Source organism: Anomaloglossus baeobatrachus, chromosome 2, assembly GCF_048569485.1.
Source record: "Anomaloglossus baeobatrachus isolate aAnoBae1 chromosome 2, aAnoBae1.hap1, whole genome shotgun sequence".
Lineage (NCBI taxonomy): Eukaryota > Metazoa > Chordata > Amphibia > Anura > Aromobatidae > Anomaloglossus > Anomaloglossus baeobatrachus.
The window spans coordinates 700905114-700931744 of NC_134354.1; the positions used below are offsets into that span (position 1 = coordinate 700905114).

Sequence of the window (26631 nt, forward strand, 5' to 3'; positions counted from 1 at the left end):
TTTGGATCATCCAGAGAAATAACAAGAGAAGGATCTTTTCTCTGTTCTTCTGCAAATGAAGGTATGTATGTGTCTGCTCTCTTTACCGCTGAATTCTCAGAAGGTTCAGAGTCAAACACTTCCTCTCCTGTCAGGGCAGCTTCTTTGGCTAGAGCATCTGCGGTTGCATTTCCTACAGATAACTCATCATCAGATCTTTGATGTGCAGCGACTTTCACTATAGCAAATCTATTTGGGGCCCTAGATGCCATCTCAAAAATTGATTCTAGAGTTTCGCGGTGCAGCAAGGCTTTGTTGGACGAGTCCACGTAGCCTCTCCTTTCCCAAACAGGCAGGTAATCGGTTAGGGATCTGACAACATAGGAGCTATCACTGTAGATTACCATTGGAGTTTGATCATCAGCTTCATTCAGCTGTAGGACCATTCTTACCGCTTCTATCTCTGCCCTTTGAGCTGAGAAATGACTCGGTAACTTGTGTTTTACCACTTGTCCTCGCTTGGAATAGAAAATTCCATATCCTGTGTGATAGTGTCCTTCCAGAAAAAATCTAGAACCGTCTACAAACACAGGTTCATCTGCGTCTTCCGACTGTCGTCTGAAGAGAGATGGACTTGGTTCATGGAACGTTTCTATGCAATCATGGGTTTGTCCTTCATACTGCATCAATTGAGGAAGAACATACTTGGCCTTATAATCTACCTCAATTTGATTTGGAGACAATGAGAGCAACCAATGGGCAAATCTCTGATGTGACACACCTGGGATATTTTTCTCAAAGAGAAGTTTCAGTGTGGAATGTGGCGTTTGGAGAATAACCTTTTGGAACCCGATGATGTGTTGGTTGACTTTTATCGCAAAATACACTCCCACCAGGTGTCTTGCGCACACCTCAAACCCCCTCTCAACAGGTGAGAGAAGCTTAGAGAAGTACCCCAAGATTCTCCATTCCCCCCCTTGCAGCTGCAGCAACACCACAGAGATACTTGTCTCTGAAGTGTGTGCTTGAAGCGCAAAAGGTGCGTTCTTTTCCACCATACTTAACGCAGGTGCGTGTTGTAGATCATGTTTCAATTGTGTGAAGGCTTTTTCCTGTTCAACACTCCAGGGACCAAAATAATCATCATTGTCACCTTTTAAAAGATCATACAAAGGTCTGGCTTTGTCAGCAAAATTTTCAATGAAATCCCTTGAGTAATTTACAAGTCCTAAAAAATGTCTTAGTGCCTTGTGTGATGTTGGAATTGGAAGAGATGCAATTGCCTCTATTCTGTCCTGTAGGGGTCGCCGTGTACCTGGACTTAGCAGAACTCCTAAAAACCTGACCTCAGTCTGCATGAGCTTGACCTTTTTGGTATTCAGTTTTAAACCTGCATCATGCAGCAGCTCAAACAATTCTGCCAGTAGAGAAATATGCAAATTCTCATCCTCCGTACTCAAGATATCGTCCACATATTGCAATAAACATTCCGGACGAGAAAATTTCGACAAAACGTTCGCTAGCGCCTGATGAAAAATGCTTGGCGACATACTTGCCCCCTGAGGAAGACGACAGCATACAAATTGCTGATCGAGGTGGTTGAATGCAAATCTATATTGGCAACTTTGCTCAATCGGTATACTGAAAAAACCATTACTGATATCCAATACTGAGAAATACCTTGCCTTAGCATCCAATCTCGACATCATGTCATGTGTATCAGCTACAATCGGTGCAACATTGGGAGTATACTTATTGAACATCCTCAAGTCCAACAACATCCGATAGCTACCATCGCTTTTCAGAACACACCACAATGGATTGTTACAGACAGAATTTGCCTTACGTATCACACCTTGAGCCAACAATTCCTGTATAATCTTAGACATCGGAGCAACTGACTCCGGAGGCAACTTATACTGACGCTGTGGAGGCGGGTCTCGGCCTTCAATTTTGACAACAACATCCTTCATTGTTCCAACCTCATTCCTGTACTGAGCCCATAAAGAAGGAAACCGCTGTACTAACTCAGTCAATACTTCATCATCACCAGTTTCAGGCCACAAATGATCTGCTGACACTACATCGGTCAAACAAATGGTCCCGACATGACTATACTCATTTGGATCCATAACTACCGCCTTACAACCGTTAGAGTCTTTCCAAACTGTTTTGTTACCCAAATCAATAATCCAGCCATGCTTTTCCATAAAATCAGTGCCAATTATATTCTCAGTATCCTGACAGCACCAAATATCCATTTTCGTTTTCAAAAAACCAGGTATTTCCAAAGAAACATCCTGCGCTAATGTCACCTTTGTTCCATTTTTACCACTGAAACCAACAATTGTACATACAGGGGAATCTGGCTTTAAATGTAAATCAACATTTGTGACACTCAATTGCGCACCTGTATCAAGGAGAAATGTTACTTCCTGACCTTCAAGATTTACCTTTAAAAATGGTCGACCACAGCTATCCATTGAAACTCGAGTGACAAATTCCAGTGGATGGAGCCTGGGGACCGGCTTTGCCAGTCAGGAGGATGGAGAAGGGAGAAGAGCAGCAGGTGTCTTGCCCCTTCCATCCAATCCCTGTATGGTCATTTCCCTTATCTGTCTGGTCAGAGGTGCATATGGTGATTGGTTATTTCTGTTGTCAGTATGAGTGGGCGTATATGGTGATTGGTTATTTCTGTTGTCAGTATGAGTGGGCGCATATGAAGGTGGAGGTACTGAAGATGGGGGAGGTGCACTGGATGTGTTTGGCATCAGTCCATTTTCCTTACCCAGCCTTTCCTCAGCTCCCGCCCTCAGGAATTTCTTGCATTCCCACTTCAGGTGTCCGGGTTGGCCGCAGAAAAAGCAATGAATTGTGCTTTTCCTGTTACCCCCCCCTGAATTCTTGTTTTTAGAATTCAACACCGGTCTTTTGTTGTTTTTGATCTGTTTTTCCTGGGATACTAATGTGTCAGTGTTCCCTTCTATCATGGCTATTTTTGACTTTACCTGATTTTGCTTCATTTGTATACGTATTCTATCAATAAATGATGTGGCCTCTTGTAGACTTTCCATTCTAGAAGCTATTTCGAATGAAGCAGGGTCCAAATATTTAAACTTTTTAACAAAGGCCTTGATCATGGAAGGCGGTTCTTGATCAGATCCGATTTCCATTATCAAACGATATCCTTGTTCGAATTTCACTAAGAAGACAAATGGATCCTCCTGTATGTGTGTCTTAAGGTTTTCTAACAATTCGACTGTTGGGGTAGACTCTCCTGTGGTAAAGAGAATTAACTGTCTCAGCCTATCTTCCTTTGTGTCATGGATCAGGTCATTGTGTTCGTCAGTCCTAGGTGTTGCTTGTAACCTTTTTGCCATGTGGGAGGGAAGCCATACCCTATAAATCTTGTTTCTCTGATCATTCGTCAGATTATATTTATCCGAATGTGACTCAAAAATGTCCGCATTATGAAAGGCGTCCATTTTATCATCATATTTGGATATGTCTTTAATGATTTTCATTAATTGGTCGTGGATTTTAATGTTAAGACGGGCGGCCTTATCATGTAACTTCTTTTTCCTAAGTTCCTCCTCATTCAGAGTCTCGTCCCCGGCCGTATCCAGCCCGTCCGGTACGTCTGAACCTGAAGCTTCTGTCTTGTTCTGTCTCGTATTAACAGATACATATTTAATATCTTTCCGTAGTTTTGATATTAAATCTGCTCTTGTTTCCAACTGATCCTCCAGATGTTCGATATGTTCTGCTAATATCGAACAATTTGGACAATCTGTTGTCTCTGCATCTGTGACGTGTGTGTCTGTTGTATTGGGCGTGTCTGTTGTTATGGGTGTGTCAGTCACCATGCAGATAGTGTGTGCATATGGCTGTGCCCCACCCACCATGGAGTTGTAAGTGTATACCATACCCAATACATTCTGTATCTTTTTCTGTAACCGATTCACAGTAAAAAACTTCTTATCTAACTTAGCATTCTCAAGTTCACATTGCCGGTACAGATTTGACCATAACTGTGCGTCACTATGTGTATGATCAAATAAATACTCTACATGACTGTTACTAGAATAATGATGAATAAAATCCATTTCTCACCAATATGTGATGCTTGTCCTCGGATGGCTCCAACCGTCTTATGGATGGATGGTCCTCAAATGGCTTCAACCGTCTTTTGGATGGATGGTCCTGGAATGGCTTTGACACATACGACCTCCGTGCAGCTTTGTCACGTTAAACCTCTCTTAGGTTCTGATGTGGACACAGTGTATCGTCGTTCGCCTGCAGCTTGGACAGAGATTTTTACTCACTGACCCCCCCTCTCGGACAAAGGGCAGGGAATGACGTGAGAAAAAAAAAAAAAGAGTCCTACTGCAAGAATAGGCAGCGTGAAAAAAATCACCTCGCACAGAAAACAGCTGTGCCGCTCAATCATTCAGGCTGGTGCTCGCCAATGTTAAAAAGTGGGTTTAAGGTGACAACTGCAAAGCCAGTATATAATGATTGGAGCGAGAATTGGTGCAAAAACATATTATGGATTTATTCAGATTAAGAGTTGGAAGGTTACAGTCATTAGAGAAAAATAACTGTCTTGGCTTGAGTTAATAGATGGATAGACAGAAAAAATAACAGTTCATTTATCTTACATCGCTGTAGTGTGTGTAAGCCGTCTCTCTCTGGATGGACTGGTCGGGCTTGATGAGTCCGTCTTTCTCCTCCCTCCTTCTGCCTTTCCTTTGAAGTGTGGGCTTCTTTTATAACCCAAACCCCTCCTCCTGATTGTCCTTATCTCTTTACATGGTATACAAAAAGTAACTATCCTTATTTTAGTTGAGCATTACATCATGTCACGTGGTACGTTTTACCCGCGAAATAAGTGTACTTGCGCAGTAGACTCTTGTAACAAAACCTACTTCAACTTATTTATAATTCCTTTGAGGCTCGCTGAGCTTTGACCTCAGTGTAACAGTAAGAAGTCCCTCATAGCTATTTCAGTTCTTAGCCCAACATTCCAAACAGAATATAGCTCTTCTTTGACAACTTTGATGAACAACTAGCAGATGACTTTGGTTCTACCATGTCAAAAACCTTGGTTAGCATTTTCCAACTCACAGGCATCCTTAAAGGCATGGGCGAAATATACATACATTATATGAATGCATGTAATCCAGTCTATGAATCAAATCTCCATAAACTCACTATTTTACAGTATATCAAATGTCAATGCCATGAAAAATCTGAGTACTCCATTGTCTACCCCGAAGTGCTGTGTACTTATGTGATTTGTTTCCTCCTGTGAACATTACGCTCAACAATATGGCCGCTGTGATTGGTGGCAGTGGTTATATGAACATTAGACCAGGTGCTGGACACAGCAGGGGCCACAGCAAGGAACAGGGGTATAGATAATGAGGAATGTGAAGTGGAATTAATAAAAATACTAATAATTTACATTATGGCCTTTAACTAGTTTTCCCTCAAAAATCTAAAGGCCACGTCTCACTAAGAAACATCGCTAGCAACATCGCTGCTGAGGCACGACTTTTGTGACGTAGCAGCGATGTTGCTAGCGATGTCGCTGTGTGTGACATCCAGCAACAACCCGGCCCCTGCTGTGAGGTCGCCGGTTGTTGCTGAATGTCCTGGACCTATTTTTAGTTGTTGCTCTCCCGCTGTGAAGCACACATCGCTGTGTGTGACAGCGAGAGAGCAACAACTGAATGTGCAGTGAGCAGGGAGCCGACTTCTACGGACGCTGGTAACCAGTGTAATTATCGGGTAACCAAGAAGCCCTTTCCTTGGTTACCCGATATTTACCTTCGTTACCAGCGTCTGCCGCTCTCACGATGCCAGTGGCGGCTCCCTGCTCCCTGCACACATAGCCAGACTACACATCGGGTAATTAACCCGATGTGTACTCTGGCTAGGAGTGCAGGGAGCCAGCGCTAAGCGGTGTGCACTGGTAACCAAGGTAAATATCGGGTTGGTTACCCGATATTTACCTTAGTTACCAAGCGCAGCATCGCTTCCACGCCTCGCTGCTGGCTGGGGGCTAGTCACTGGTTGCTGGTGAGATCTGCCTGTGTGACAGCTCACCAGCAACCCGTGTAGCGACGCTCCAGCCAAGTCAGGTTGCTGGTGGGATCGCTGGAATGTCGCTTAGTGTGACGGTACCTTAATTGTACTAATCCATAGGTTAGAGATAACTTGCTGATAACTGCGGGGGAGATCTAACAGCTGCCCCCCACACCCGAGAACAGGACTCGGAGCATCCACTCCTACCAGGATGGGGCTTTAATCGATTTTCTATGGTACTGCCCTTCCCCATAGACAATGAATGAAGCATACAAGGATTAGCATGCACACCTCCACCCCGTTCAGTATGGTGTTACAGAGCCCCATTCACATGGTCTTAGGCCTAGATCTCAGTATGCAATGGATTTGGTACAACTTTTTTTCTTTTGGATAAATAATACTGTTAAGGTAGAGTTTTTATAACTAATTTGTGGTTCTTTTTCAAACCGATTCTTCAGTTTTCTCCCACTTTTCAGCTTACCATAAATTCCGTTCTGTAAACATTTGCTAGAGCTGCTGCACATTTTTCTCCATGGTAGTTGTATGACAGAAAGCATGTATGGGTGAAAAATCCCGATTCTAAAAATTAAACCAGGTTTGCCATCTTGGGGTCTGTTCACATTTCCGAACAGACATTTAGTTTCTGTTTTGTTTAGGGAACAGGCAAGTGGAGCCCTAGTGATGTCTTGTATCAGTCATGGAAATAGAAGCAGCGGGACACACTGATTGTTATGGAATCTGTCTGGGTGTTCATTTTGCATCTGGTTTTTTAGAACAGAAATTAGTTCTGGATGCAGAACTCTTCAGATCTAAACAACAGACACTAAACTTGAAACCCATATGGACCCCATAATTAATGTGCCCTACTGCGTCCGTTTACATGACTTTTTACCTTTCCTTTACCTTTGGTTATTATCAAAAACAATTAATTTGAGTTGAGTTTTTAGAACCAAAACCGAAAGACCTCACTCATCAATAGAATTATTAAACTTTATTATTTCATCAATATTTGGAAAAACACACCCAGTGATTGTGGACACACACAGGGGCATAAAGGAGGATTTTGGGAGCAACCTAGGACTTAACCCTTATATTCTCCTTTAAGAGGTACAGCTCCTATATAACCTATGGGGTAATATGCACAAAAGTGTACACACAGGCGCCACACCGTTCTCTGGGCACCCCCATTCAGTTTCAATAGTCCTAAATGCACCCTCAATAAAAAGTATTTGCCACTAGCAGGGCCAGGAATTGGAGGAGGGGGGAGAAAACATTCTCTATGGGATCCCTATCTCACCCTATAGATCTCACTCCTACCTACCAACGGAGGGTGTGACGCCGTAACTGTTTTGGGCGCCCCCGTTCCACGTCGGCTGACCCTTGATGCGCCCTGACTCCAAGTGGATAATACTAAAAATGGCACAACATTCGTACGTGATTCCAGGTGATAAAGTAATGAACCCACAACCTGTGATTTGATAGCATCAATATCCTTTCTCACCAAATTTGAAATTGAAAGTCAATATGCTATCACTTAAATCCGTACTTTCTTGTAACCATTAAAACATAGATACACACAGAACTTCCAACTATGCAGGTATGTCAAACAAGCACTTAGATAATAGATTCCTCAATTGTGCATTTATATTTAAGCAAATTCCTGCATATTATGAAGCCAACAACAAATCAAAAATTAGAAATTCCAAGGGGGAATTATTGAATTCCAATTACTTCCCTTTTAGATGTATCTTTTCAAACCGCCTCGACGCGTTTCCCCTTCATTTTAAATTCAAGGATCATCAGGAGGCAAAGAATCCTAGTTGTCAGATGTAGTGATCCATGGCTGTATGCCCTGATCACAGAGTATGCAGGGTTTAAAAGCCGGTGCCATAAGATCACATGGACAAAACCGACCAATCAAAATCACTGGCTAATTAGTTTTTGCTTCACATACCAACTTTGATGCACGCAGGTGCTATGTAGTTGTATGCAAATTCAGACAGGTGCAGCAACCAAACGAGTGCCGCCCCTTTTCTTTAAAATCATTGGATGTAAACTCCCCCATATTATCACAATCATATTCTCCCATAAAAAATAGCGATATTTGTTCATCACAAATGTTCAGCTTTATCCAGATGCTGTATGCTATGATATGTTGCATTACACCTAAAGTCTTGGATGCTACCACAGAATCGTGCCTGCACACTAAACTTCCAGCTGAATACATGTAAAAAAGCCTCCACGAGCATCACCCAATCAGATGCTGTATTTCAGGAAAGCCTCCAATCATGAAAGGCCGCCACATCTAACCCAATCAGCCGCATGCACGTCACAAAATAGGACGCCAACCAATCGGAATATCCTTCCAGATTGACGTCACCGCGCACGCGCGCCGGAACGCCAGATTCACTAGTACTTGAGAGGTTTTCATCGCCTCCACGAGCATCAACCAATCAGATGCTGTATTTCAGGAAAGCCTCCAATCATAAGAGGCCGCCACATCTAGCCCAATCAGCCGCGTGCACGTCACAAAAATAGGACGCCAACCAATCGGAATATCCTTCCAGATTGACGTCACCGCGCACGCGCGCCAGAACGCCAGATTCACTAATACTTAAGAGGATTTTATCGCGCATGCGCGGTAGAAACCCCCGGCCTCACCGAAGCGTCCCATTACATCAAAGCAACAGATGCATTAGGCGTTGTTGCGCACGCGCGGAGAAAAGTAAGCTTCTAAGGAGCACAGGACACATCCATTAACCCCTACCGGGTTAGGGAGAATTTCAATAGAGTGTCACAAGCTCTAAAGTGACGGCGCAATTTAAGGGGATGTATTTTATTATTTAGGGAGATGTGATATCCTTATCAATATTTTATTATTTAGGGAGATGTGATATCCTTATCAATAACAGCATGAATAAGATGGAAGGGCGGGGGAGTGGGGAGGGGGAGGGGGAGGGGGGGAGGGGGGGGAATTGGAAAATGGGGGGGCCATCAATTAAAGGCAACAAACAGACCTATTTTTCAATGCCAGTGATTTTGAACATCTTCAGATTATGAAGGTGTAAAGAACTAATGCCCGTAAATCCCCTTTCTCGGGGCAATGACGGGTTGGGTATAAATTAAACGGGACCTAATATTTATTTTTATATTTTTATTTTTATTCTCCATTAACATGGGACCAATTTAGAACAAGTGAGACAAAATAAAAGGCATATACTATATATAAACCACTGGAGAATATTATTTATTTTGGTTTATAGAAATGGGGAATAAGTTAGCCTATCGTTGAGACCCATTGGCACCTGTGTTTTTAAAAAATAAATCCATCTACATTCTCTCTGTAAAATTCTCCTATCCAAGTCACCACCCCTAGGGCTTGCTTTAACCACTTCAATGATGACAAACGAGATGGACTTGCTGTTACCCTGATGAAATTCCCAGACGTGACGGGCCAAGGGGGTGTCCCTCTTGTGTCTGATGTCCCCCAAATGCTCTCCGATGCGTCTACGTAGCTCCCTTGTAGTCTTGCCCACATAATTTAGGGGACAACTACAAGTCGCCATATAGACCAACCCACTTGTCTTGCAATTGCAAAAATCGTTGATGACATATTTTTTACCAGTACTAGCACTGAAAAAATATTTGGATTTAACCACCCAATTGCAATACTTGCAGTCCCCACACCGGAAGCATCCTAACGGTTTCCTTTCAAGCCAAGTGCCTGGGGGAACTGGTCTCTGATAGTGGCTGTGGACCAGTTGATCCCTCAGCGAAGTTCCACGTCTGTAAGTGACGGATGGACAGGGAGCAATATTATTACAAATGTCTGGATCGGCACGAAGGATTCCCCAATGTCTTCGGAGTATGCCATAGATTCTTTCTGACTGACAGTCGAAAGTACCAATAACTCTAATAATTTCCTCATCCTTCTCTTTCTCCCGAGGTTGTAAAAGAGAATCCCTATCTCTGTTTAGGGCATGCTTAAAGGCTCCTCTTAACACATCATCCGGATAGCCTCTTTGTCTAAAGCGCTCTTGTAGGTCCCTAGATTGCTCAAAAAAAAAAAAAATATTAGGTCCCGTTTAATTTATACCCAACCCGTCATTGCCCCGAGAAAGGGGATTTACGGGCATTAGTTCTTTACACCTTCATAATCTGAAGATGTTCAAAATCACTGGCATTGAAAAATAGGTCTGTTTGTTGCCTTTAATTGATGGCCCCCCCCATTTTCCAATTCCCCCCCCTCCCCCCCCTCCCCCTCTCCCTCCCCCTCCCCACTCCCCCGCCCTTCCATCTTATTCATGCTGTTATTGATAAGGATATCACATCTCCCTAAATAATAAAATATTGATAAGGATATCACATCTCCCTAAATAATAAAATACATCCCCTTAAATTGCGCCGTCACTTTAGAGCTTGTGACACTCTATTGAAATTCTCCCTAACCCGGTAGGGGTTAATGGATGTGTCCTGTGCTCCTTAGAAGCTTACTTTTCTCCGCGCTGTGCGCAACAACGCCTAATGCATCTGTCGCTTTGATGTAATGGGACGCTTCGGTGAGGCCAGGGGTTTCTACCGCGCATGCGCGATAAAATCCTCTTAAGTATTAGTGAATCTGGCGTTCTGGCGCGCGTGCGCGGTGACGTCAATCTGGAAGGATATTCCGATTGGTTGGCGTCCTATTTTTGTGACGTGCACGCGGCTGATTGGGCTAGATGTGGCGGCCTCTTATGATTGGAGGCTTTCCTGAAATACAGCATCTGATTGGTTGATGCTCGTGGAGGCGATGAAAACCTCTCAAGTACTAGTGAATCTGGCGTTCCGGCGCGCGTGCGCGGTGACGTCAATCTGGAAGGATATTCCGATTGGTTGGCGTCCTATTTTGTGACGTGCATGCGGCTGATTGGGTTAGATGTGGCGGCCTTTCATGATTGGAGGCTTTCCTGAAATACAGCATCTGATTGGGTGATGCTCGTGGAGGCTTTTTTACATGTATTCAGCTGGAAGTTTAGTGTGCAGGCACGATTCTGTGGTAGCATCCAAGACTTTAGGTGTAATGCAACATATCATAGCATACAGCATCTGGATAAAGCTGAACATTTGTGATGAACAAATATCGCTATTTTTTATGGGAGAATATGATTGTGATAATATGGGGGAGTTTACATCCAATGATTTTAAAGAAAAGGGGCGGCACTCGTTTGGTTGCTGCACCTGTCTGAATTTGCATACAACTACATAGCACCTGCGTGCATCAAAGTTGGTATGTGAAGCAAAAACTAATTAGCCAGTGATTTTGATTGGTCGGTTTTGTCCATGTGATCTTATGGCACCGGCTTTTAAACCCTGCATACTCTGTGATCAGGGCATACAGCCATGGATCACTACATCTGACAACTAGGATTCTTTGCCTCCTGATGATCCTTGAATTTAAAATGAAGGGGAAACGCGTCGAGGCGGTTTGAAAAGATACATCTAAAAGGGAAGTAATTGGAATTCAATAATTCCCCCTTGGAATTTCTAATTTTTGATTTGTTGTTGGCTTCATAATATGCAGGAATTTGCTTAAATATAAATGCACAATTGAGGAATCTATTATCGAAGTGCTTGTTTGACATACCTGCATAGTTGGAAGTTCTGTGTGTATCTATGTTTTAATGGTTACAAGAAAGTACGGATTTAAGTGATAGCATATTGACTTTCAATTTCAAATTTGGTGAGAAAGGATATTGATGCTATCAAATCACAGGTTGTGGGTTCATTACTTTATCACCTGGAATCACGTACGAATGTTGTGCCATTTTTAGTATTATCCACTTGGAGTCAGGGCGCATCAAGGGTCAGCCGACGTGGAACGGGGGCGCCCAAAACAGTTACGGCGTCACACCCTCCGTTGGTAGGTAGGAGTGAGATCTATAGGGTGAGATAGGGATCCCATAGAGAATGTTTTCTCCCCCCTCCTCCAATTCCTGGCCCTGCTAGTGGCAAATACTTTTTATTGAGGGTGCATTTAGGACTATTGAAACTGAATGGGGGTGCCCAGAGAACGGTGTGGCGCCTGTGTGTACACTTTTGTGCATATTACCCCATAGGTTATATAGGAGCTGTACCTCTTAAAGGAGAATATAAGGGTTAAGTCCTAGGTTGCTCCCAAAATCCTCCTTTATGCCCCTGTGTGTGTCCACAATCACTGGGTGTGTTTTTCCAAATATTGATGAAATAATAAAGTTTAATAATTCTATTGATGAGTGAGGTCTTTCGGTTTTGGTTTCCTTTACCTTTGCATAAGAATGCCATTTGTCTGCTTATAAGAGGGAACAGACAATAAATTGAACATAACCTTACAAAGACCTTGTGGAATCAAAGGCTTGTGTGCTTCCAAGTGAGAATATACCGTATTTTTCGGACCATAAGACGCACTTTTTTTCCTCCAAATTTGGGAGGAAAGTGTGGGGTGCGTCTTATGGTCTGAAGCTGCGGGGTAGGGAGCTGTGGGGAGTCAGCGCTATGCAGTGGGATCACAGGAGGCAGGGAGGGTCGCTGCTGCAGGATGCCGGCGGCTGGAGAAACCACGTGTGCCCGCTGCTTAAAGTAAAGGAATATTCATTAGCTGCTCCCCGCCCACCTCTCTCTGCAGTGAGTGACTAGAAGCAGGTGTGAGGAGCAGCTAATGAATACTTGTTTAATGTAAACAGCGGTCACACGTGGGAGCTCCAGACGCCGGCTTCCTGCAGGGGCTGGGGAGACTGTGTGTCCGCTGTTTAGGAGGCAGGAGCAGGGTGCCGCTGCAGTCATGTCTGGCCCGGGGGAAGTGTAGATCACTGCAGTGTCCCGGCCAGAGCATGGCATACCTTCACAGCACAGCCTCAGTCTCTGTGCTGAGGGCTCAAATTACTTTCACTTTGCTCCTGCCTCTGCTCAGTCTCCCATAGCTGACAAGGACCTACAGTGATGTAATGCAGAGGGGATGTAATGCAGAGGGGTGGGCCAGAGCAGCACAGTGCCCGCCTCTTCATTACATCACTGCAGGTCCTCTTCAGAAATGGGAGACTTTGTTTGTAATGCCAGGACCAAACTGAAGCATGGTGATCATCACATCAGCAAAAGTAAGACAATAAATAATATATAAAGGCATCACTGTACACCTGGATAGGGTTGGATCATATATATATATATATATATTTACACACACACACACACACACACACACTATAACTATATACACACACACTATATATACACACACACACAATATAACTATATATACACACACACACACACACACACACACTATATAACTCTATATACACATATACACACACACACTATATAACTCTATACACACACACACACTATATAACTCTATACACACACACACACACACACACACTATAACTATACACACACACTATAACTATACACACACACACACTCTATATAACTATACACACACACACACCAGATTGGAGGATCACACATTTAATGATGGGGAACATACATATTCCACGATGGGGGCCATATATACCTGGAAGGTACCCAGAATGGGGGATATAAGGACAGAATTTGGGGATATTATTACCTCAGTAACACTGTCAGCAGTAAAATAACAGTGTTTCATAACCACATTCTTTTACTTTAATTTTATTTTTTTTTCAATGTTTTTCCTCCTCTAAAACAAGGGTGCGTCTTATAGTCCGGTGCGTCTTATAGTCCGAAAAATATGGTAATCTTCCCATGCCCTGTCCATAGAAGACTATTGCATTTTATGTTTTTGCTAATATTACACCATTGACATCAGTAATATTTTTATAAAGGAACATTGCAAAATAGATATGGTTCCTAAACTGATGAACATGACAATCACCTGAATTGTAATAAGAAGGGGTTAGCCAGGGAAAATTAGTTATTACCTATTAATGGGATTGGTGATAACTTGCTGATTTTTGGGTATCCCACTGATGAGACCTGCACCAATCGGCAGAACGGGGAACTTTTCTACCTTTTATAAGATGGTGCAGCAGGTCATACACCCAACTAGCACGACATTCTTTCTCCATGGGGCTTGGCGGCCTCATTGGGATTGAATGTAGTGTTGGTCAAGATTGCACATTGCCGCTCCATTCTAAGAAGTAAAAAAGTTCTCCAATCTGGTGATCGTGATGGGTCCCAGTGGTCTGACCCCATCAATCAACAAGTTACCACTTACCTTGTAGATTACAGATAACTTGTTTTCACCGGACATCACCTTTAAGTACAAAACACCATCTTTGCTGGGTGATATCTGAATGTTACTTGTTGTTTTGAGGTCTGATCATAGCAGGGGAACAGATTCACCTAGTATGATCGGTCTCATGATAGTCTGATCCTTTATGCAGTACCTGTACTGGTATGTTATTTATGATGTAAATCTAATCCAAAACATCCTACAATATAGGTCCGGAAGACAATGAGACTGCTAAGATGGTATGTGAACCCATGGGTAATTCTGTACTGAAGGATGAAGCCGGCTACGTATCCGATGAGAGTAGCTCATCTGTCCAGTGCGGTACTGAAGAAAAGCCCAGTCCTCCAGATTCAAATATGGTAGAAAATATCTACTTTTTAGATGCTTCCAAGGAAGGGAATGTTGCTCGATTTTTGAATGTAAGTAAAGAGTTTCCTAACATTTAAGAATAAAATAATTGTGTGTGTGTGTATAATATATATACAGCTCTGGCAAAAATGAAGACACACCCTTCCAAATTGTCAGTTTTTCTGATTTATGTCTGTATATGTATATTTTTTAGTGAAATGTAAATTGCTCTTTTATTCTATAAACAACTGACAACGTCTCCGAATTTCCAAGTAAACATTTTTTTAATTATTTTCTGAAAATGAGAAATGGTCAAAATAGCAAAAAAATGCATTGCTTTCAGACCTCAAATAATGCAAAGAAAACAAGTTCATAATAATTTATAAACAACAATACTGAGGAAGAGTTCAGAAATCAATATTTTGTGGAATAACCATGATTTTTAGTCACAGCTTTCATGCGTCTTGGCATGCTTTCCACCAGTCTTTCACACTGCTTTTGGGTGACCTTATGCCACTCCTGGTGCAAAAATGTAAGCACTTCTTCTTTGTTTGTTGGCTTGTGACTATCCATCTTCCTCTTGATTACATTCCAGAGGTTTTCAATGGGGTTCAGGTCTGGAGATTGGACTGGCCATGACAAGGTTTTGATGTGGTGGTCCTTACTCCACGCATTGATTGACCTAGCTGTGTGGCATGGCGCATTGTCCTGCTGGAAAAACCAGTCCTCAGTGTTGGGGAACATTGCCTGATCAGAAGGAAGTAACTGTTTCTCCAAGATAACCTTGTATGCGGTTTGATTCATACGTCCTTTGCAAAGATTAACCTGCCCAATTCCAGACCTGAACCTCATTGAAAACCTCTGGAATGTAATCAAGAGGAAGATGGGTAGTTTTTTTTCTTAAATATCTGCGAACCACTTAAAAGGGTAACCAACTTTTTAAATGTGGTGTTGAATTCTTCGAGGGGTGCACTTCTGAAATTTCCATCTTGTTTCTTTTGAAGTCTTTTTTTTTATATATATATATATATATATATATATATATATATATTATATATAATAATGGTATTGCTGCAACCGTACTGACCTGGAAAATAAAGCCGTTTTCTCACTTTCCGACACTGAATGGCGTTAAAAAGAAAAAATGCTCTTCTTAATTCTGCTTCACAAAATGTGAAATAGAAAGTGATATTGTATGGCACAAATGATACCAATAACAACTCCAACTCCTCTCACCAAAAAACAGGCACTCATAAGACTCGGTGGGCAGAAAAATAAAACAATTATAGCCTTCAATATTCGTTGATGCCGGGGGGCCTGCACGCTGATGGCGACGGCTGCTTGAAGGAGAGCTCTGTGCTGACAGCAGGATAAACCGGCTCTTATCAGCTCACAGATAACAGGATTACCAGCTACAGGAGGTGTGAGTAACCCCAGCCCCCAGCTATGCCTAAGGGGAGACCTAAAAAACTGGCACTCCAGCCAAACTGACAGACTTCTACCCCCGGGATAGGGATCTCTCCTCACCAAGCAAGATGGCACTGGGTTCCCACTCAGCTTCTTCCCACTCCTCACAAGGAGATACAGGCTGCTTGAGAGGCTGGACAGGCATTCCTCTGACAGAGGAAACCATGCAATCTCTGCTGAAAACGCTGAGGGCTTCCCTGCAGACTGATCTCAGAGAAATAGTAAGAGAGCTGAAGGAAGAGATCAGGTCTCTGGGTGATCGCACAGAGCATGTAGAAACTAAAATGGCTGAACTTGCAACATCACATAACAATCTGATAGATGCTAACACAGCTTTGGAAAAGGAGGTGGAGGCACTAAAGCTTAAAATCAGTGATATAGAGGACAGATCCCGAAGAAATAACCTAAAAATCAGAGGGATTCCCTCATCAGTAGCAGATAAAGACCTCCAGGAATACTTCCACAAGTTTCTGCAGCTTATACTCCCTGGATGGGACACCAGAGACCTGATAGTGGACAGGATTCATAGAGTCCCTAAAGCCAAAGGCATAGATCCAGCTCTGCCTAAAGATGTCCTGGCTAGACTTAATTTCTATAAAACAAAAGAAGCTGTGCTGCACACACTGAGGGGAAATGCAGCCCTGCCAGACACTTTCATGGGACTAAAAATCTTCCCAGATCTTTCTGCTGCAACTCTTAATAAAAGAAGAGAATTTGCCCACCTTTCTAAACTCCTTAGAGATCAAGACATCAAGTACAAGTGGGGTTTTCCGGTGAAGATGATAATTTTTAAAGATGGAGGCACTCACATATCTCATACTCCTTCTCAGCTGGGCAAATTGCTGGATGACTGGGGAATAGCCCACCCAACCCTGGTGGGCAGGAGAATCATAGAGGCCCTCCAGACAGGATTAACCCTGAATGGTCAGTAGCTTAGCTGGGACTCCTTCCTGCTTATGGCACCTGCTGTCCCTGCTCCTGTGACACGGGATGTCACGTAGCCCCCCTGATGTTCTCGCCTATGGCGAGCGGTTATACACCGGGCACCCTACTTGGGGCAAACCGGTGTTGTTGGAATTTTTTTGTTTTTGTTCCTCTTCTCACAAATGTTCCTTAATTTTTTCTGGAAATTTCTCTCAATTCCTTGCTGGTCTAGTCCCTCTCATCCCTGATGGCGTTGCTAGGAATTCAAACCCCCCTGCGGCTCCAATATGAGAATTAAGATATTGTCTATTAATGTGAACGGACTCAACTCCCCAGCAAAAAGGTCAGTGATGTGGAGAGAGGTGAAGGCATCTAACTGTGATATAGCGTGCATTCAGGAGACCCACCTTCTTTCAACAGATAATAAACGGCTACTTCATCCAAGCTTCCAACACACCTTTTTTGCTAATGACTCAAAGAAAAGAGGAGGAGTGGCCATTTTAATAAAGAACTCAGTGGCCTTTAAATTGATAAATGTCAGTTATGGAGCGGATGGAAGATATATTATTTTGTCTTGTTATATCAACAGCGTCCCTTATACCTTGGCAACGGTCTACTCCCCAAATTCATCACAATTGACCTTTGCTAGGAAATTTTTCCAAGCATTCAAAGATACTGCCACAGGGGCGGAAATCATCTGTGGAGACTTTAATATACCTGTAATACGCTCCATGGATTGCTCCAACACCAGCATCCCACATGCTAAGGAACTTAAGCATCTCATCAATGAATTCCATTTTCATGACATCTGGAGATATTTGCACGCATCAGAAAGAGACTATACATTCTTCTCTTCCAGGCATCGCTCATACAGTAGAATTGATTTTTTTTTGGTCGACAGCAAATCTATAAGTAATTGTGTGGCAGCTGATATTGGTTTAATTACTTGGACAGATCATGCGCCGATCTCTTTGTCTGTTCAGGGTAGCTTTAATGTTCAAAATTCCCCTAGGTGGAGACTGAATACCAGCTTGCTTGGTAGGCAGAAGGTACATGATGAAGTAGAGTCAGTGTTAACAGAATATTTTAAACTTAATAATAATGGGGAAATTTCTGACGAGACCCTGTGGGCTGCTCATAAAGCAGTAGTCAGAGGGCAGCTCATAAAAATAGCCTCCATCCAAAAAAGGAAAGAAGACGCAGATATTAAATATATATTAACCCGTATTCATCACCTTGAATCCCTGAATAAAGCCAAAGCATCCCCTAACTTGACTAAAGAAATTGTAACCCATAGATTCCAACTAAGATCCCTACTCCTGCAAAAATACGAACATAATCTTAAAAAAAAAATAGATCGACATTTTATGCTATGGGGGATAGAGCGGGGTCCTTATTGGCAAGAAGGACGAAAAAACGTGAGATCCAATCTAAAATAGAATTCCTGAGGGACCCAATCACTAGACATCCCATTGAAATAGCAGAAGCATTTGCGAAATACTATGAGGCCCTGTATAATCTAAAATATGATTCCAATACGTCACAGCCGACTCAAGTGGATATACAGGGTTTCCTAGACACCCTGGATCTTCCCCGGGTCTCAGATGAGCAATTAGAGGAACTTAATCTTCCCTTTACTACACATGAAATCCTAGGTGCCATCAAAATGACTAAGTCTAACTCTGCCCCGGGCCCCGATGGGCTGCTATACGAATATTACAAACAATTTACATCCACTCTGTCCCCCTTCAATTTTTGGCAAAATAAAGGGTCAATTTCCCCAGACAACTTAGAAGCGATTATTATCACGCTACCCAAGCCAGGGAAACCTGCAGACACCCCGGGTAATTTTAGGCCCATTTCACTCCTAAATTGTGATGTTAAAATTTATGCCAAACTAGTGGCAGATAGACTTCATAAAGTGATCCCGACCTTAGTGGCTCCAGACCAAGTTGGGTTTGTGACAGGGAGGCAATCTAAGGATGGCACCAGACGGATGCTTGACTTGATTGGACTGGTGGAGATATCGGGTGAACCCAGTGCATTCCTGTCTCTTGATGCTGAAAAAGCCTTTGACAGGGTGCACTGGGGATACCTGGAGAGAGTTCTAACAAAATTCAGGTTCTTGGGGAAAATCAAGTCATCCATTCTAGCCCTCTACTCTTACCCAAATGCGTCAGTGTTGGCATCGGGGTTTCTGTCATCTAAATTTCAAATAAGTAATGGCACCCGCCAGGGGTGTCCATTGTCTCCCGCTATTTTTGCTTTAGTGGTAGAACCTCTGGCGGAAGCTATACGAAAAAACATAGCCATTTCTGGTATAAGAGTTGGGGAATTTGAACATAAACTTGGTTTATACGCAGACGATGTGATAATTTCCTGTTCTAACCTTGCAGTGTCGATTCCAGCAGTGGTGAACACATTATCAAACTTTTCTAAAGTGTCGTATTATAAGCTTAATGCGGCAAAGTCTTTGATACTGCCGTTTAATGTACCGGTGGAGGCCAGGAGTGCGCTGGAGGGGGCCTTTCAATTCAAATGGTGCGACAGGGGGATACCTTATTTGGGTATTAAGCTGACACCATCGCAGATGTTAATTAAAGAAAATTTGGAACCTCTGATACAAAATTTAGAAAAGGAATTGGGAAGGTATGAAAAAATATCATTGTCCTGGATGGCCAGGATACAGTCCTTTTAAAATGGTTTTCTTACCCAAAATATTGTATGTGCTCAGATGCCTTCCCATCAAAATTTCTCACAAAACCCTGATGAAACTTCAATCGTTGACTAACAAATTTGTCTGGGGTAATAAAAGGGCTAGGGTCGCAGGTAAAGTGTTATACCCCCCATATGACTTAGGGGGATTGGGCACCCCAAACATATCGGCATATTATAAAGCCTTACTAATTGAATCACTAAAGGAATGGTGGCGTCCAGGTAATTCACATAGATGGGCTCAGATTGAAAATTTCCTGTCCCGCCAGGGCTCGGTCAGAAGAATGATGGAAGCAGAATATTTGAGCCGTTCACGGTTCTCCCCGTGTGTTCCCACCATGTCAGCCTCCCTGGAGGTCTGGCGAAATGACTTGTTTCATAAGATTCAGATTCCTCTTTCAGAGATTTCCCTCAAGTCGTTGGAATCTCAAATCCCCTTTTTGAATCTGGCCAGGTGGGAGGGATCGGGCATTACAGTGCTGGTGGATCTATACTCTGATCTGGGCGTTAACCCCTTTAATGAAATAGTACGGGAACACCCCTCTTTAAAGGGCTGTTTCTATCAACACATCCAAATTAGTCATTTTCGGGCCTCTAAATTTCCTCCAAAGTCGAATCCTCTGTTACCTACAACAAAGGCTTTGGTATTTAAAAAGATAATTAAATCCAAAGGTATCTCCTCGACATACAAATGGCTCAATAACCCCCCCGAAGAGCAAAATTCCTTATATGAATAAATGGGACGTGGAGTTGAGTGTCTCTACCTCTCCTTCAAACTGGCACTCGGCATCAGCAAATATCCAAAAATATTCCAAGTGTATAAATCATCTGGAGCAACTGAAAAAAGTACACCTGCGATGGTATCGGTCCCCAGCCAACTTAGCACAGTTCCTCCCAAATTATTCGCCACATTGTTGGAAGGGCTGCCTCCAAAGGGGTACTCTTGGTCACTGCTGGTGGGCTTGTCCCAAGGTTTTCTCGTTCTGGTTGGAGGTGTTTGGCCTGATGGGTGAGCTGACAGGCAATCCTATTAATCCGAATCCAGGTCTGGCAGTGCTAAACGTGGGTATAGAGGAGTTCTCTTGGGAATCCAGGGGTTTATTAGTTCACATTCTAGTAGCTGCCAGATATTGCATAAGTTTGCACTGGAAATCCCCAAAGACGCCTACATTAGTTGAACTATATAACCGAATTAATCTCCAATGCCAATACGAGTTCTGTCTGGCTCACTCCATCCGTGCCAAAAACAAAATACTTCAGATTTGGGACACGTGGCTAAACTCTGTATATGCATCCCCTGTCAGGCATCTGTCTCCAGGGCAAACTGTTGATAATTAAAAATGGGTCAAATAGGGTCAAAGAGAGTGTTACGCAGGGAGTTCACCCATACCACATGTCAATATTCAAGGTGTTTAAATCTCTGTTGTTGTTACTGCTCGGGCTACCCCGAAACGCCATCCAATTCCCTCCCTCCCCCCTCCCCCTCCCTGGTTGCTTCCTTGCAACCATCCATGGTTCTCTCCCTCTCCCCCACCTCTCTCTCCCCTCCCTTTTCTTATCTTCCTTTCTTACTCTCTGGTTCTGGTTGTTTGGATCCCTCGTTTTGAGGATTAAAGAGTAAATTGGTAGGTTGACTCTATACGTATTGGGTATTGATTAACCTAAAAAAAGTTGCAACTTGCATCAGACATGATTGGTGGTGGTGTGACAGGAAATGTGAATCATAATCAAAGGTGATACTACCACATGTTACAGCGTTGTTTTCTTTGTGTATTATTGCCAATGATACCTGAATTTCTCCTTTTTGTAATGTAACTTCCTACAATAAAAATTGATTGGATTAAAAAAAAAAAAATATTCGTTGATGCCAAACACATTTATTTTGGGAAAAAAAGCGTGTTTTAGTAGCCAAACCTATCGCTATAATCGTACTGACCTGAGGAATAAAGCTGCCTTATCACTTATACCAAAGGTGAACAGCATAAAAAAAATATATAAAGCCAATTTTTCACCTACTGTTTTTGTTTTTTTTTCTGCCTCCCAAAGATCACACTAAAGTGCGGCTCACATTTATTCTGTGCTCTACACTGAGCTCATACATTGGAGATCACATGTAAATTTCTGAAAAACGTGACTCAGATAAAATTTACAATGAAAAATTCACTGTAATGAGGCAGAGGGGGTCATTTTAAACTCCTGTCTGACCTGTTGTCCAGCGGTGTCCATCTTTTTATGCATCTTTTTAGGCATGCACAAATGTGCGTTCAACAACTGTACTGTGCACCTTTGAAAAGGACACCACGGAACAGAGGCCAAAATGATTCCTGAGCAACTCTGCTGCCTCATTAGTGAATGGATGCGTCGCGAGTTTCACCTGAATCATGAATTTCGGAGATGTAGATGGAAATCCTAATGTGAATGCCCAGCATAGAGCACAGGATAAATGTGAACTGATCCAAAATGTTCTGTACCCCAAATTACCACCAATAGCATTCAAAGTCACCACTCAGGTCTGTTAACAGAAATATAAGGGCCTGCTACGTTATTGGCAACACAAAAGCTCTGGAAAAGCGCTATGACTCCCCCGCAAAAAAGAAATACAGCCAAATAGTACTGTACAGTCACATGTAGAGTATTGCCATGTTCAGACGAAAGTGTGTAACACATTATGGGCCTTTTTTTAATCTATTTTCCTTGCGAAAATTGGAAATCTGGGGCTAAAGCAACATTTTAGTGGTAAAATGTAATTTTTTTTTTTCACTGTCCAATAGTCTAACATTTTGTGACACACCTGTGGTGTCAATATGCTCACTGCACCCCTAGATAATTTCATTGAGGGGTGCAGATTGTAAAATGGCATCACTTATGGGGGCTCTTCTTTCCTAGCATATCAGGGGCTCTGCCAATGCAACAATGCTACTTCCCTGCTGAGCTTTGCACTGTCCCTCAAAAGTAGGATATTGGCGAACTTGAGAGAAATTATGTAACAAATTTAACTGTCCATTTTCTCCTGTTACCCTTTTTGGAAATTAAAACTATAGGGCCAAAACAACATTTTAGTACAAATAATGTTTCGGGTTTTTTTTTTTTTTTTTAATTCACAGCCCAATGTTATACAATTCCATGAATCACCTGAGTATTAAAATTTCTCACTACACCACTAGATGATGTCCTCAAGAAGTGTAGTTTCCAGAATGGGTTCACTTATGGGGGGTTTCTGCCGTCTTGGCATGTTAGTGATCTTCAAATGTGACATTGTGTCCACAATTTGTTCCAGCCAAAATAACGCTCCTTCCTATCCGAGCCCTGCCGTGTTCCCAAACAGTATTTTTCAACCAGACATTAGTTATCCCTGTACTCAGGAGAAATTTCACAACAAATTGTACAGTCCACGTTTTCCTGTTACCTTTTCGAAAATGAAAAAATTGTGATTAAAGTAACATATTTGTAAAAATGTATTTTTTTTTATTTTCACAAATCAGCGTTATAAAATTCTGTGAAGTACCTGAGGGTTGAAAGTGCTCATCACATATTTAGATAAATTCTTAGAGGGGTCTAGTTTCCAAAATGGGGTAACTTGTAGGGGGTTTCCACTGTTTAGGCACATCAGGGGCTCTCCAAACAAGCCATGGCGTCCGCTAACGATTGCAGCTAATTTTACATTCAAAAAGTCAAATGGCGCTCCTTCCCTTTTTTGAGCTCTAACGTGCACCCAAACAGTAGTTTTCCACCATACTCAGGAGAAATTGCATAACAAATAGTATATTACAATTTCTCTTGTTACCCTTGTGAAAATAAAAAATTGGGCCAAAACAACGTTTTTTGTGGCCAAAAAATTTGATGTTTTTATGTTCACAGCCCAAAGTTCTTAAATTCTGTGAAGTACCCTTTAGGTTCAAGGTACTCACTACACATCTAGATACATTTCTTTAGTGGTCTAGTTTCCAAAATGAGATCACTTGTGGGGGTTTCCACTGTTTAGGCACATCAGGGGGCTCTGCAAAAGTGACATGGTGTCCGCTATTAAGACAATTTTGAGCTCCAAAATTCAAAAAGCGCTCCTATGCTTCCGAACATTGCGGACAAATGGTAGTTTTCCACCACATACAGAGTATCCCTCTACTCAAGAGACACTTCACAACAAATTATAGGTCCATTTTCTATTGATCCCTTTGTAAAAATGAAAACAATTAGAATTAAACGAGAAATACATTTTTCTGGTAAAACTGTATTTTTTCATTTTTATTGAACGTTATAAAATTCTGTGAAACACATAGGGGTTCAAGGTGCTCACCACACATGTAAATTCCTTGAGGGGGTGGTGTTTTATGCACATCAGCGGCTTTCCAAACACAACATAGCATCCGCTAACGATTCTGGAATATTTTGCACTCAAAAAGTGAAATGAAGCTCCTTCCAAGCTCTATCCTGCGCCCAAGTAGTAGTTTTCCACCACAGATGGGGTATCCGCATACTCAGGAGAAATGGCACAAGAAATTGTACAATGCATTTTCTCCTTTTACCCTTGTGAAAATGCAAAATTTGGGCTAAAGTAACTTCTTGTGGGAAAAAGTAAACTTTTTATTTTTTTCCTTCCACATTTGCTTTATTTCGTGTGAAGCACCTAAAGGGTTAATAAATTTCTTCTTGAAAGTGGTTTTGAGCAGTATGAGGGGTGCTGTTTTTAGAATGGTGTCACTTTATGGTATTTCTGTCATATAAGCCCCTCAAAGTTAATTAAAATGTGATGTGGTCCCTAAAAAAAAAATATATATATTTTTGTTGGAAAAATGAGAAATAATAAAATGATTAAACTTTTAACCCTTCTAATATCCTAACAAAAAAAAATGATGTTTCAAAAATTTCGTTGATGTAAAGTAGACATGTGGGAAATTTTGTGTGACATAACTCTGGTTTAATTTAGGGCATAAATTAAATTTTAGAAAATTGCTACATTTTCACAAAAGTTCTGCAATTTTCAGAAAAATACAAAATATATAGAAACTTTACCACTGATATGAATTACAATATTTCACCAAAAAAACCCACATTCTCAGAATCTTCGGCATCCGTTGAAGCGTTTCAGAGTTATTAACTCATAAAGTGACACTGGTCCGAATTGAAAAAAATTGACCTGGTGATGAAGGTGAAAATAGGTTGGCGGGTGAAGGGGTTAAACTGACAAGCACTCAATATAAAGTGTTAACTAGATCCCATTACCAAAACACTTTTCTTACCTTTCTCCTCTTATTTTACAGCATAGTTGTTCGCCAAACCTCTTTGTACAGCACGTATTTGTGGAAACTCACTCCAAAAACTTTCCATGGGTTGCATTCTTCACAAAAAGGTTAGTACCCTAAATAATTATGCTACCACATACTGGTTCATGTCAGAGAAGTGTGGTCATTCAGAGAATGAGATATTCTGGGGAACGCAAGCCTGCAGGAGAGGCGGAATTTCTCAGGGCCTGTGTACAGAGTTTTTGGAGCACAAAAACTCCTCAAATTTCAGTTTCCACTCCAAAAACCCAGCAAAAATACCGAAGTCTCAAATTCATAATTGTTTGTTTTCGCTTGCTTTGGTCCAGTTTTGTGCTTTTTATTTGCACCTAATTCTGTTTGTGCCTTTTTTGAAGTCTATATGTGCTTGCTTGTTTTTTTCCGCTCTGTGGGCAATGTCTAGCAATTTCAGATGCATTTACCTCTTTCCTTTCGTCTGGGGAGGGGGGTTTGAGTATGCGACTACTGTGGTGCAAGTTTTGCGACTTTTGTCACCAAATTTGCAAAACAGTTCAAGACTGGAAGAAAGCAAGTTTTTTACTTTGTGCCACATTTGTGAATCGCATGTGCCATTTTGATTATTTTGGCGCCAAAAATGGCAAGCGATGGCAAAAGAGAAAAAAGGATAATTACTTTAAAAGCCACAAATGATGAATCGAGGGCTCATTTTGCACACATACCATTTGAGATTGTAGGGCTGTGTTTTGATATGGAAGAATTACTTCAATTTGTGAAATCTGCTTTGAACGTTTTTGAAACCATAAACAGGATGTGGTTTCAAATAAAAAATCTGCATAGCAAGTATAGCATCCTCTATTTTTTTTATATTTGCTAATTTGCAATGCATTGGATAAAATACACTGAAAAGTCCACATGTAGCATTATGGAAGAGAAAGTCGACTACACGTAGTGGAGATTATTTCTTTAAATGCAAATAACCACACAATTCCTATTATACTCTGAGTAATCACGCTTATTAATTCTTATTTACTTTTTTTTTTCAGCTTCATAAAAGCCGGTACTGAATTGACGTGGGACTACAACTATGATGTCGGAAATGTTCCAGAAACTGAGATTTCTTGTTTATGTGGACATAAAAAGTGCAAAAATAAAATAATATAGGATATTTCTAAATATCTCAAATTAGCGAGAACTGGAAGTGTAATTATCAATTTTTTACAATTTTGTAAACATATGAACTATGCTGGTATTTTTTTAACTGAAATATGAAATTGTGGCTAAATTATTGTTGTAAAGACTGCACTTTTTAATGTTCCAGTACATTGCTAATACATTATTGCTTTCGTAACAGCATGATTCTTTTTATATCAAAATGAAGAGTTTACTCCAATATACAAATCGATTATGATTTATTTATTTTTAAAGGGGATTTTTTGGATTTACACTTGTCTTCCCGTTGGTTTACAGACATACACAGCGACATTTCCTCCCCCCGCTGCCTCTCGGCTCACTCTTCCTCCTTCCGCTGCGCCTCGGCTCACTCTTCCTCCTCCCGCTGCCTCTCGGCTCACTCTTTCTCCTCCCCCTGCGCCTCGGCTCACTCTTCCTTCTCCCGCTGCCTCTCGGCTCACTCTTCCTCCT

At 41.8% G+C, this 26631-nt stretch overlaps 1 protein-coding gene across 9 annotated transcripts in view; it reads left to right on the forward strand.

Moving 5' to 3' along the window:
- SETDB2 (SET domain bifurcated histone lysine methyltransferase 2) overlaps nucleotides 1-26421 on the forward strand; it is a 197698-nt gene extending 171277 nt beyond the window's left edge. For all 9 annotated transcript variants that reach the window (XM_075337278.1, XM_075337279.1, XM_075337277.1 and 6 more), the window contains 3 exons: nucleotides 14507-14715; nucleotides 25009-25097; nucleotides 26034-26421. In XM_075337278.1, the coding sequence (XP_075193393.1) occupies nucleotides 14507-14715; nucleotides 25009-25097; nucleotides 26034-26151 (416 nt within the window). In that variant the 3' untranslated portion in view covers nucleotides 26152-26421. The remainder of the gene's footprint in view (nucleotides 1-14506; nucleotides 14716-25008; nucleotides 25098-26033) is intronic.
- The last annotated feature ends 210 nt before the right edge of the window (nucleotides 26422-26631 follow it).